Source organism: Oncorhynchus kisutch, unplaced genomic scaffold (assembly GCF_002021735.2).
Source record: "Oncorhynchus kisutch isolate 150728-3 unplaced genomic scaffold, Okis_V2 scaffold4011, whole genome shotgun sequence".
NCBI classification, from domain to species: domain Eukaryota; kingdom Metazoa; phylum Chordata; class Actinopteri; order Salmoniformes; family Salmonidae; genus Oncorhynchus; species Oncorhynchus kisutch.
Window position 1 is genome coordinate 225518 of NW_022265956.1, and position 12831 is coordinate 238348.

The 12831-nt window shown below is 47.2% G+C and overlaps 1 protein-coding gene and 1 long non-coding RNA gene across 2 annotated transcripts in view; both read left to right on the forward strand.

Annotated features, from left to right (window-relative positions):
* LOC109880407 (THUMP domain-containing protein 1) overlaps positions 1-6396 on the forward strand; it is a 9863-nt gene extending 3467 nt beyond the window's left edge. The window contains exons 4-5 of the mRNA XM_031821726.1: positions 1292-1454; positions 5091-6396. Of these exons, the coding sequence (XP_031677586.1) occupies positions 1292-1454; positions 5091-5518 (591 nt within the window). The 3' untranslated portion in view covers positions 5519-6396. The remainder of the gene's footprint in view (positions 1-1291; positions 1455-5090) is intronic.
* A 1833-nt stretch (positions 6397-8229) lies between these two features.
* Positions 8230-9834, forward strand: LOC116373023 (uncharacterized). Its single transcript, XR_004209482.1, has 2 exons — positions 8230-8353; positions 9120-9834. It is a non-coding gene; the product is annotated as an uncharacterized LOC116373023 (long non-coding RNA).
* The last annotated feature ends 2997 nt before the right edge of the window (positions 9835-12831 follow it).

Here is a 12831-nt window from a genome sequence, read left to right on the forward strand (position 1 = left end):
ATGGGGCTGAGTATCAGGTGGCATGGGGCTGAGTATCAGGTGGCATGGGGCTGGGTATCAGGTGGCATGGGGCTGGGTATCAGGTGGCATGGGGCTGAGTATCAGGTGGCATGGGGCTGAGTATCAGGTGGCATGGGGCTGAGTATCAGGTGGCATGGGGCTGAGTATCAGGTGGCATGGGGCTGAGTATCAGGTGGCATGGGGCTGAGTATCAGGTGGCATGGGGCTGAGTATCAGGTGGCATGGGGCTGAGTATCAGGTGGCATGGGGCTGAGTATCAGGTGGCATGGGGCTGAGTATCAGGTGGCATGGGGCTGAGTATCAGGTGGCATGGGGCTGAGTATCAGGTGGCATGGGGCTGAGTATCAGGTGGCATGGGGCTGAGTATCAGGTGGCATGGGGCTGAGTATCAGGTGGCATGGGGCTGAGTATCAGGTGGCATGGGGCTGAGTATCAGGTGGCATGGGGCTGAGTATCAGGTGGCATGGGGCTGAGTATCAGGTGGCATGGGGCTGAGTATCAGATGTCATGGGGCTGAGTATGAGATGTCATGGGGCTGAGTATCAGATGTCATGGGGCTGAGTATCAGATGTCATGGGGCTGAGTATGTAATGTCATGGGGCTGAGTATCAGGTGTCATGGGGCTGAGTATGTGATGTCATGGGGCTGAGTATCAGATGTCATGGGGCTGAGTATGTAATGTCATGGGGCTGAGTATCAGATGGCATGGGGCTGAGTATCAGATGGCATGGGGCTGAGTATCAGATGGCATGGGGCTGAGTATCAGATGGCATGGGGCTGAGTATCAGATGGCATGGGGCTGAGTATCAGATGGCATGGGGCTGAGTATCAGGTGTCATGGGGCTGAGTATCAGGTGTCATGGGGCTGAGTATCAGATGTCATGGGGCTGAGTATGTAATATCATGGGGCTGAGTATCAGGTGTCATGGGGCTGAGTATCAGGTGTCATGGGGCTGAGTATCAGGTGTCATGGGGCTGAGTATCAGGTGTCATGGGGCTGAGTATCAGGTGTCATGGGGCTGAGTATCAGGTGTCATGGGGCTGAGTATCAGATGTCATGGGGCTGAGTATGAGATGTCATGGGGCTGAGTATGTGATGTCATGGGGCTGAGTATCAGATGTCATGGGGCTGAGTATGTAATGTCATGGGGCTGAGTATCAGATGGCATGGAGGTTTCCTGACCGTCCAACCAAAAGAGTGAATGTGTGGTTTTTTTTTTGTGTGGTGGGGGGGTTCCTTGTGGTTCTGATGGTTCTCCGTGTGTTCTAGGTGAGTGGAACGTGCAAGGCTTTCCAGGAGGACATGGATAAGTACCTGAGTGTGTTCTTAGAGCCGTGGTTTAAAGCCCCCAACCAGGGCAGCTACCAGATCGCCTTCAAGGCCCGGAACAGCTCCCACAACAAGAGGGACGACATCATCAAGGCCCTGGCAGGTGGGCTACCTGGACACAGTACTGGGAAACACATCTCGAGATGCAGTGTGTTCAGAGACCAGAGAATAACAAGCACCATATCAATGTGCAGAGGTACAAGGTATTTGAGGTAGATATCTAGGTAGAGGTAGATATGTACATGAAGGCAGGGTAAAGTGACTAGTCATCGGGATAGATAATAATAAGGTATTTGAGGTAGATATGTACATGAAGGCAGGGTAAAGTGACTAGTCATCGGGATAGATAATAATAAGGTATTTGAGGTAGATATGTACATGAAGGCAGGGTAAAGTGACTAGTCATCAGGATAGATAATAAGGTATTTGAGGTAGATATGTACATGAAGGCAGGGTAAAGTGACTAGTCATCAGGATAGATAATAATAAGGTATTTGAGGTAGATATGTACATGAAGGCAGGGTAAAGTGACTAGTCATCAGGATAGATAATAATAAGGTATTTGAGGTAGATATGTACATGAAGGCAGGGTAAAGTGACTAGTCATCAGGATAGATAATAATAAGGTATTTGAGGTAGATATGTACATGAAGGCAGGGTAAAGTGACTAGTCATCAGGATAGATAATAATAAGGTATTTGAGGTAGATATGTACATGAAGGCAGGGTAAAGTGACTAGTCATCAGGATAGATAATAATAAGGTATTTGAGGTAGATATGTACATGAAGGCAGGGTAAAGTGACTAGTCATCAGGATAGATAATAATAAGGTATTTGAGGTAGATATGTACATGAAGGCAGGGTAAAGTGACTAGTCATCAGGATAGATAATAATAAGGTATTTGAGGTAGATATGTACATGAAGGCAGGGTAAAGTGACTAGTCATCGGGATAGATAATAATAAGGTATTTGAGGTAGATATGTACATGAAGGCAGGGTAAAGTGACTAGTCATCAGGATAGATAATAATAAGGTATTTGAGGTAGATATGTACATGAAGGCAGGGTAAAGTGACTAGTCATCAGGATAGATAATAATAAGGTATTTGAGGTAGATATGTACATGAAGGCAGGGTAAAGTGACTAGTCATCGGGATAGATAATAATAAGGTATTTGAGGTAGATATGTACATGAAGGCAGGGTAAAGTGACTAGACATCAGGATAGATAATAATAAGGTATTTGAGGTAGATATGTACATGAAGGCAGGGTAAAGTGACTAGACATCAGGATAGATAATAATAAGGTATTTGAGGTAGATATGTACATGAAGGCAGGGTAAAGTGACTAGTCATCAGGATAGATAATAATAAGGTATTTGAGGTAGATATGTACATGAAGGCAGGGTAAAGTGACTAGACATCAGGATAGATAATAATAAGGTATTTGAGGTAGATATGTACATGAAGGCAGGGTAAAGTGACTAGTCATCAGGATAGATAATAATAAGGTATTTGAGGTAGATATGTACATGAAGGCAGGGTAAAGTGACTAGTCATCAGGATAGATAATAATAAGGTATTTGAGGTAGATATGTACATGAAGGCAGGGTAAAGTGACTAGCCATCAGGATAGATAGTAATAAGGTATTTGAGGTAGATATCTAGGTAGAGGTAGATATGTACATGAAGGCAGGGTAAAGGCAGGGTAAAGTGACTAGGCATTAGGATAGATAATAATAAGGTATTTGAGGTAGATATGTACATGAAGGCAGGGTAAAGGCAGGGTAAAGTGACTAGGCATTAGGATAGATAATAATAAGGTATTTGAGGTAGATATGTACATGAAGGCAGGGTAAAGGCAGGGTAAAGTGACTAGTCATCAGGATAGATAATAATAAGGTATTTGAGGTAGAGTACATGAAGGCAGGGTAAAGTGACTAGACATCAGGATAGATAATAATAAGGTATTTGAGGTAGATATGTACATGAAGGCAGGGTAAAGGCAGGGTAAAGTGACTAGTCATCAGGATAGATAATAAGAGTAAAATGAAGAACAGAGTAGCAGCAGAATATGATGAGTGTAAAGGTCTGTGTTTGTGGGTATAAAGTCTAGTGATTGTGCGATCAGTGTAATATAGTTCGGACACCATTTTTTGACTATATATCAGTCTGGCTATTTAGAGCAGTCTGGCTATTTAGAGCAGTCTGGCTATTTAGAGCAGTCTGGCTATTTAGAGCAGTCTGGCTATTTAGAGCAGTCTTCTGGCTTGGGGATAGAACCTGTCTCGGAGCCTGTTGTTCCAGGAGCCGATGTTCCGGGTACCGTTTGTCAGACGGAGTGAACAGTGACAGTCTATGGCCTGGGTGGCTGATAGAGAGGGTAGCAGAGTGAACAGTGACAGTCTATGGCCTGGGTGGCTGATATAGAGGGTAGCAGAGTGAACAGTGACAGTCTATGGCCTGGGTGGCTGATAGAGAGGGTAGCAGAGTGAACAGTGACAGTCTATGGCCTGGGTGGCTGATATAGAGGGTAGCAGAGTGAACAGTGACAGTCTATGGCCTGGGTGGCTGATATAGAGGGTAGCAGAGTGAACAGTGACAGTCTATGGCCTGGGTGGCTGATAGAGAGGGTAGCAGAGTGAACAGTGACAGTCTATGGCCTGGGTGGCTGATAGAGAGGGTAGCAGAGTGAACAGTGACAGTCTATGGCCTGGGTGGCTGATATAGAGGGTAGCAGAGTGAACAGTGACAGTCTATGGCCTGGGTGGCTGATAGAGAGGGTAGCAGAGTGAACAGTGACAGTCTATGGCCTGGGTGGCTGATATAGAGGGTAGCAGAGTGAACAGTGACAGTCTATGGCCTGGGTGGCTGATAGAGACGGTAGCAGAGTGAACAGTGACAGTCTATGGCTTCTGCATCGCTGGGCAGCTCTCGGCTGGGTTTCCCTTTGTAATCCGTTACCGTCTGCAAAGCCCTGCCACATACGATGAGCATCGGAGACGCTGTACTACGATTCCTCCTATATTGTCCTTCTGCATGTTTGATGTCCTAGCTTTCTTGTATGTGTCCATGTCCCGTCCCTTGTAAGTGGTAACTCTAGCTTTTAGCCCAGCGTGGATACTGCCTGTAATCCATGGTGTTAAGGTTTGGATACGTTCTTATAGGTACTGTGGGCGCGTTCATCGTCTATGCACTTATTGAGGAAGCTCGTGACTGTTGTGGTTGAATCCCGGAACATATCCCAGTCTGTACTAGCAAAACGGTCTTCTAGCCCCATGTCTGCTTGGTCCGAACACTTCCTTATTGAGGACCTCCCTCTTTTACCTTTGATCTATTGTGATGCCGTATAATCACAGAGATCCTATCAAATAGAATACATTAAATGAAGTTCTATTATAGAATTCTAAAACGGTCTTCTAGAATGCTGAAGACAGATTTAATCTTCCTCAAAGTCAAACCTCTTTGCTTGGTCCGACCACTTCCATCCTAGATGTTTCTGTGTGTCTCATTGGACCATTTTCCCCAGACACAGATTAAGCCTGGGCCTGGTCTGAGAAGCATGCTGGGTAGAGATTACATCCAGGAAACTGTCTCTACATGTTCCTAGTGTATCCATATCTCACACACCTGTCCTCCGTCCATGGGACAACCCCTGTGTGTGTGTGTGTGTGTACTGTGCTCGCTCCTATAAACTCTGTACCTGGCCATGCTCATTATGTTTATCTCCCCCCCTGCAGGCCTGGTGGGGAAGATGAATCCTAAAAACAAGGTTGACCTGACCACCCCTGAGCTCACCATCATCGTCGAGGTCATCAAGAGTGTGTGCTGTGTCAGCGTCGTCAGGGACTACACTCTATACAGGAAGTACAACCTGCAGGAGGTTGCCAAGGAGGAGGGGCCTAAAGATGGGAAACAGGAAGAGGTCACCGCAAACCAGGAAGAGATCAAGGTGAACCAGGAAGAGAAGGATGGGAAACCGGAAGAGATCAAGTCGAACCAGGAAGAGAAGGATGGGAAACAGGAAGAGATCAAGTCGAACCAGGAAGAGAAGGATGGGAAACAGGAAGAGATCAAGTCGAACCAGGAAGAGAAGGATGGAAAGCAGGAAGAGGGAAAGGATGCCCCAAAAACAGACAGGGAAGGAAAGGGGGAGGAAGAGAAGTAGATCCCTGTACCAGGAAGGGAGAGAAGAGGGAGGGGAATGAGGGAGGAAGTGAAGTAGATCCCTGTACCAGGAAGGGAGAGAAGAGGGAGGGGAATGAGGGAGGAAGTGAAATGGGACTGATAAACAACTCAAAGGCATCTCACAGTGCAGGTGATGCAGTCAATGTGTTTTTAGGTAGTTTTACTGTAGAACAGGTCCTATTCCTATTGTCCATTCCAAATGGAACCCTAATCCCTATATAGTGCACTATTTTTGACCTGAGGCCTATGGGTCCCTTGTCAAAATGAGTGCACTATGAAGGGAATAGGGTACCCTGTTCCCTTTATAGTGCACTACATTAGACCAGGTCCTATGGTACCCAACCCTGACTACGACAAAATCCCTTCGGATTTCATTCATTTTTTCCTCCATTTTGTATCGTGTCCAACATGTCCTCCTCATCGCTGACAGTCCATTGGTCCCCTCACCATCACCGAGCTCTCACTGAAAGCTGACAGTCCATTGGTCTCCTCTCCATCACCGAGCTCTCACTGAAAGCTGACAGTCCATTGGTCTCCTCTCCATCACCGAGCTCTCACTGAAAGCTCACAGTCCATTGGTCTCCTCTCCATCACCGAACTCTCACTGAAAGCTGACAGTCCATTGGTCTCCTCTCCATCACCGAGCTCTCACTGAAAGCCTAGTCCATTGGTCCCCTCTCCATCACCGAGCTCTCACTGAAAGCTCACAGTCCATTGGTCTCCTCTCCATCACCGAACTCTCACTGAAAGCTGACAGTCCATTGGTCTCCTCTCCATCACCGAGCTCTCACTGAAAGCTGACAGTCCATTGGTCTCCTCTCCATCACCGAGCTCTCACTGAAAGCTGACAGTCCATTGGTCTCCTCTCCATCACCGAACTCTCACTGAAAGCTGACAGTCCATTGGTCTCCTCTCCATCACCGAGCTCTCACTGAAAGCCTAGTCCATTGGTCCCCTCTCCATCACCGAGCTCTCACTGAAAGCTGACAGTCCATTGGTCTCCTCTCCATCACCGAGCTCTCACTGAAAGCTGACAGTCCATTGGTCTCCTCTCCATCACCGAGCTCTCACTGAAAGCTGACAGTCCATTGGTCTCCTCTCCATCACCGAGCTCTCACTGAAAGCTGACAGTCCATTGGTCTCCTCTCCATCACCGAGCTCTCACTGAAAGCTGACAGTCCATTGGTCTCCTCTCCATCACCGAACTCTCACTGAAAGCTGACAGTCCATTGGTCTCCTCTCCATCACCGAGCTCTCACTGAAAGCCTAGTCCATTGGTCCCCTCTCCATCACCGAGCTCTCACTGAAAGCTGACAGTCCATTGGTCTCCTCTCCATCACCGAGCTCTCACTGAAAGCTGACAGTCCATTGGTCCCCTCTCCATCACCGAGCTCTCACTGAAAGCTGACAGTCCATTGGTCTCCTCTCCATCACCGAGCTCTCACTGAAAGCTGACAGTCCATTGGTCTCCTCTCCATCACCGAGCTCTCACTGAAAGCTGACAGTCCATTGGTCTCCTCTCCATCACCGAGCTCTCACTGAAAGCTGACAGTCCATTGGTCTCCTCTCCATCACCGAGCTCTCACTGAAAGCTGACAGTCCATTGGTCTCCTCTCCATCACCGAACTCTCACTGAAAGCTGACAGTCCATTGGTCTCCTCTCCATCACCGAGCTCTCACTGAAAGCCTAGTCCATTGGTCCCCTCTCCATCACCGAGCTCTCACTGAAAGCTGACAGTCCATTGGTCTCCTCTCCATCACCGAGCTCTCACTGAAAGCTGACAGTCCATTGGTCTCCTCTCCATCACCGAGCTCTCACTGAAAGCTGACAGTCCATTGGTCTCCTCTCCATCACCGAGCTCTCACTGAAAGCTCACAGTCCATTGGTCTCCTCTCCATCACCGAGCTCTCACTGAAAGCTCACAGTCCATTGGTCTCCTCTCCATCACCGAGCTCTCACTGAAAGCTCACAGTCCATTGGTCTCCTCTCCATCACCGAGCTCTCACTGAAAGCTGACAGTCCATTGGTCTCCTCTCCATCACCGAGCTCTCACTGAAAGCTGACAGTCCATTGGTCTCCTCTCCATCACCGAGCTCTCACTGAAAGCTGACAGTCCATTGGTCTCCTCTCCATCACCGAGCTCTCACTGAAAGCTGACAGTCCATTGGTCTCCTCTCCATCACCGAGCTCTCACTGAAAGCTGACAGTCCATTGGTCTCCTCTCCATCACCGAGCTCTCACTGAAAGCTGACAGTCCATTGGTCTCCTCTCCATCACCGAGCTCTCACTGAAAGCCTAGTCCATTGGTCTCCTCTCCATCACCGAGCTCTCACTGAAAGCCTAGTCCATTGGTCCCCTCTCCATCACCGAGCTCTCACTGAAAGCTGACAGTCCATTGGTCTCCTCTCCATCACCGAGCTCTCACTGAAAGCTGACAGTCCATTGGTCTCCTCTCCATCACCGAGCTCTCACTGAAAGCTGACAGTCCATTGGTCTCCTCTCCATCACCGAGCTCTCACTGAAAGCTGACAGTCCATTGGTCTCCTCTCCATCACCGAGCTCTCACTGAAAGCTGACAGTCCATTGGTCTCCTCTCCATCACCGAGCTCTCACTGAAAGCTGACAGTCCATTGGTCTCCTCTCCATCACCGAGCTCTCACTGAAAGCTGACAGTCCATTGGTCTCCTCTCCATCACCGAGCTCTCACTGAAAGCTGACAGTCCATTGGTCTCCTCTCCATCACCGAGCTCTCACTGAAAGCTGACAGTCCATTGGTCTCCTCTCCATCACCGAACTCTCACTGAAAGCTGATGGGTACATTTTTTTAAAACATTTCATTAGATTTTTTAAATAGATACATTTTTTTTAACATAAAGGTGTCATTTTTATTTTTTTATTTTTTATTCCCTCATTTTCCAGAAATCCTGGTCCTAGGGTTCTGAGTTCCCTGCTTATTCCTTCTTTATTCAGGATATCCTGGTCCTAGGGTTCTGAGTTCCCTGCTTATTCCTTCTTTATTCAGGATATCCTGGTCCTAGGGTCCTGAGTTCCCTGCTTATTCCTTCTTTATTCAGGATATCCTGGTCCTAGGGTCCTGAGTTCCCTGCTTATTCCTTCTTTATTCAGGATATCCTGGTCCTAGGGTCCTGAGTTCCCTGCTTATTCCTTCTTTATTCAGGATATCCTGGTCCTAGGGTCCTGAGTTCCCTGCTTATTCCTTCTTTATTCAGGATATCCTGGTCCTAGGGTTCTGAGTTCCCTGCTTATTCCTTCTTTATTCAGGATATCCTGGTCCTAGGGTTCTGAGTTCCCTGCTTATTCCTTCTTTATTCAGGATATCCTGGTCCTAGGGTCCTGAGTTCCCTGCTTATTCCTTCTTTATTCAGGATATCCTGGTCCTAGGGTCCTGAGTTCCCTGCTTATTCCTTCTTTATTCAGGAAATCCTGCATCTGGGATTTCTGTAAAACCAGGGAATTCATTGAAAGTTCACAGAATTGTTCAGCCCTAGTCACCTGACAGTCTTTCCTCTGTAAATGAATGTTAGAAGACCAGTCGTCTAAGTTGACCCAGTTCTTACAGGGCTGGTTTCCCGGACCCAGATGAAACACACTCATGGACCCAGAGATGAAACACACTCAAGGACCCAGATGAAAACATACTTATGGACCCAGATGAAAACATACTTATGGACCCAGATGAAAACATACTTATGGACCCAGATGAAAACATACTCATGGACCCAGATGAAACACACTCATGGACCCAGATGAAAACATACTCATGGACCCAGATGAAACACACTCATGGACCCAGATGAAACATACTCATGGACTAAAACACTCTTTCATTGAGAATCTCCATTGAAAGTGCTTCTTAGTCCAGGGGCTGTTATGTATCATGTGTCTCAGAGGAGGAGTGCTGATCTAGGATCAGGTTCCCCCTGTCCATATAATTGTATTTGTTATAATCTTAAAGACAAAACAGATCCTAGATCAGCTCTGAGACCATTGATGCGGCCCCAGGAATGTAGGCCTGATCTGAGTGCAGGACTCTCCTATACTGTCCGATAATGGAGGTATACTGTAATATACCTTTTTGTTTTGTAGAACAGAGTAACTTCCCCCCCCCAAAAAAAACTGATCCTTGAAATAAAGCGATTTTTTTTGTGTTTTTATATTCTCAATCTCCCTCCACTTTCTTTTCAAAGTAACCCACTAGCTCGGTTTCCATCTAACTGACGGGAGATGTTCAATGCGAATATTGTAAAATCTGCATAAAAACAATATGCAAATTTTCCCACGAGAGAGAGAGATGTTTCCATCAAACTGACTTGTAAGCAGATAAAAGGCTGTGAGTGATGCCATGGTGCATATAAAATACATTGTTTTCAGGGTTAAATTCCCACGTACCGACAATCTGTTTCCGTTGCATTTTCAGCTCTTGATAGTTGTCTCACAAAACATGTTGCGTTGTATAGCGAGCGATGAGATTATGTACTAAAGAGAGGAATAATTTTTATTTGTTAAAGGGCAGTCCAGCATCAATCATCTTGTCACCGGAATAAGATCCTCAAAATCTATTGAAAAGTTCATGATTTCTACGTATTTCATCTGTAGCCTAATAAACTGCTTGCTTTCCTGACGAGTCGTAGGGGAGGACCACACACACCACGTCATCGCGTAACTCAACGGTTACTTCCATGTGATGGTTATTATATCAATATCTGTGCATAAAATCCCACCTTGTCCAGCGTATTTTGTTTTGTCGACATTTGGAAAGTTTACCGAAAACAAATAGTTGTTTCCGTCAGGCCTGTCATGACATTTTTACTTAACTCAAGATTTTCTTTTTAAATCCAAAGTTGGGTGTAAACCTGGTTACAAATACCTATTCCAATTTCATTTAGCCATTACTGCAGTGTAACACCAGGTGGCGCTGTATTACACTGTAAACCCAGCCAGTAGCACAGAGGTGACCAAATCCTCTTCATATAGAGAGCTACCGACAGAGCAGGCTTTTGCTCCAGACCTATTTTTATTTATTTACCCCATTTTCTTTGGTAGTTACAGTCTTGTCCCATCGATGTTTCTTGACACAATGCCCGCTGAACCCGGAAGCCAGCCGCACCAATGACTCGGAGGAAACGCCGTAACCTGGCAACCGTGTCAGCATGCACTGCGCCCGGCCCGCCACAGGAGTCGCTAGAGCGCGATTGGACAAGAACATCCCTGCCGGCCAAACCCCTCCCATAACCCGGACGACTCTGGGCCAGTTGTGCGCCGCCCCATGGGTCTCCCGGTCGCAGCCGGCTGCAACAGCGCTCAAGACTCGAACCAGGATCTTAAGTGGCACAGCTAGAGATCACTGTACCACTCAGGAGGCCCTGCTCCAGACCAATTTTACACAACACACCTGGTTCAGCTAATCAAGGTTCTGAGTATCAGCTGATTAGTGAAATCAGGTGTTGCAATAAGGCTGGAACAAAACCTTGCTACTGGTGTATAGCTCTGGCCACTCCCACTCCTGGGTCCAGTTCATTAGGGGCACACCGTAGCAAAACATTTTGCAATGGGGAGAAGGGAGTATTATTGGGCTAGTGCAGGTAGTCCCTCCCTGTTTATTTACCAGAGTAACTATTCACTGCACAACAACTGAAGACGGCCAAGTTCAGTCCATCAGCCATCGGTCTCTTCATATCTCTCCTTAATGAGCAGGTCAGGATCATTGAAGCATTGGCCCATAGTCTGGACACTCACCATCTCAGGGGTGTTAGAATACTTCCCTAATGGCACACTATTCCCTATATAGTGCACTACCTTTGACCAGGGCCCTATTCCCTATATAGTGCACTACCTTTGACCAGGGCCCTATTCCCTATATAGAACACTACTATAGACCAGAGCCCTATTCCCTATATAGTGCACTACTTTAGACCAGGGCCCTATTCCCTATATAGAACACTACTATAGACCAGAGCCCTATTCCCTATATAGTACACTACTATAGACCAGAGCCCTATTCCCTACATAGAACACTACTATAGTCCAGAGCCCTATTCCCTATATAGTACACTACTTTAGACCAGAGCCCTATTCCCTATATAGTACACTACTTTAGACCAGAGCCCTATTCCCTATATAGAACACTACTATAGACCAGAGCCCTATTCCCTATATAGTACACTACTATAGACCAGAGCCCTATTCCCTATATAGTACACTACTATAGACCAGAGCCCTATTCCCTATATAGAACACTACTATAGACCAGAGCCCTATTCCCTATATAGTGCACTACTTTAGACCAGAGACTTATTCCCTATATAGTGCACTACTTTTGACCAGAGCCCTATTCCCTATAGAGAACACTACTATAGACCAGAGCCCTATTCCCTATATAGTGCACTACTATAGACCAGAGCCCTATTCCCTATATAGAACACTACTATAGACCAGAGCCCTATTCCCTATATAGTGCACTACTTTAGACCAGAGCCCTATTCCCTATATAGTGCACTTCTTTGGACCAGGGTGCCACTTGAGTGTAATTTGAGCGACAACTCATTGAGTTCCATTATGGATCTGTAGGCAGAGTGAAATGACTGTCAGACAGACAGAGACAGGGGGGATGGGTTGTACTAATTGGCTCATAGACTTCCAGTGATATTGACAGACAAACAGATAGGAGAGACAGGTTGTCAATGTGGAGACGGAGGCTTCCATTAGAACAGAACAGAATATTTTCATATTGAATTCTGTCTTCCATTTAGTAGGAGCTGACTCATTTGTAAAGCAAATTTAGAACACCTCTCTCTCTCTCCCCCCTCTCTTTCTCTGCCTCCCACCCCCTTCTCTCTGCCTCCTCTCTCGCCCCTCCCGCCCCGTCTCTCTCCCTTGCTCTCTCTCTCTGCCTCCCACCCCCTTCTCTCTGCCTCCTCTCTCGCCCCTCCCGCCCCGTCTCTCTCAGTCGCTTTCTCTGCCTCCCACCCCCTTCTCTCTGCCTCCTCTCCCTCGCCCCCCCTCTCTCTTCCTCCCCCTCTCTCTCTGTGCCTCCCACCTCCTCCTCTCTGCCTCCTCTCCCTCCCCCCCTCACCCCCCTCTCTCCCTCCCCCCCTTCTCTCTGCCTCCTCTCTCTCCCGCCCCCACCTCTCGCTCTCTCTCCCCCCTCTCTCTCTCTCTTCCTCCCCCCCTCTCTCTCATTTGTATGCCATATTGACCTCTCTCTCTCACACACACCCCCCCTCCACACACACACACACATCTCCCCAAAGTGGCAGTTTCCACTCTCCCTT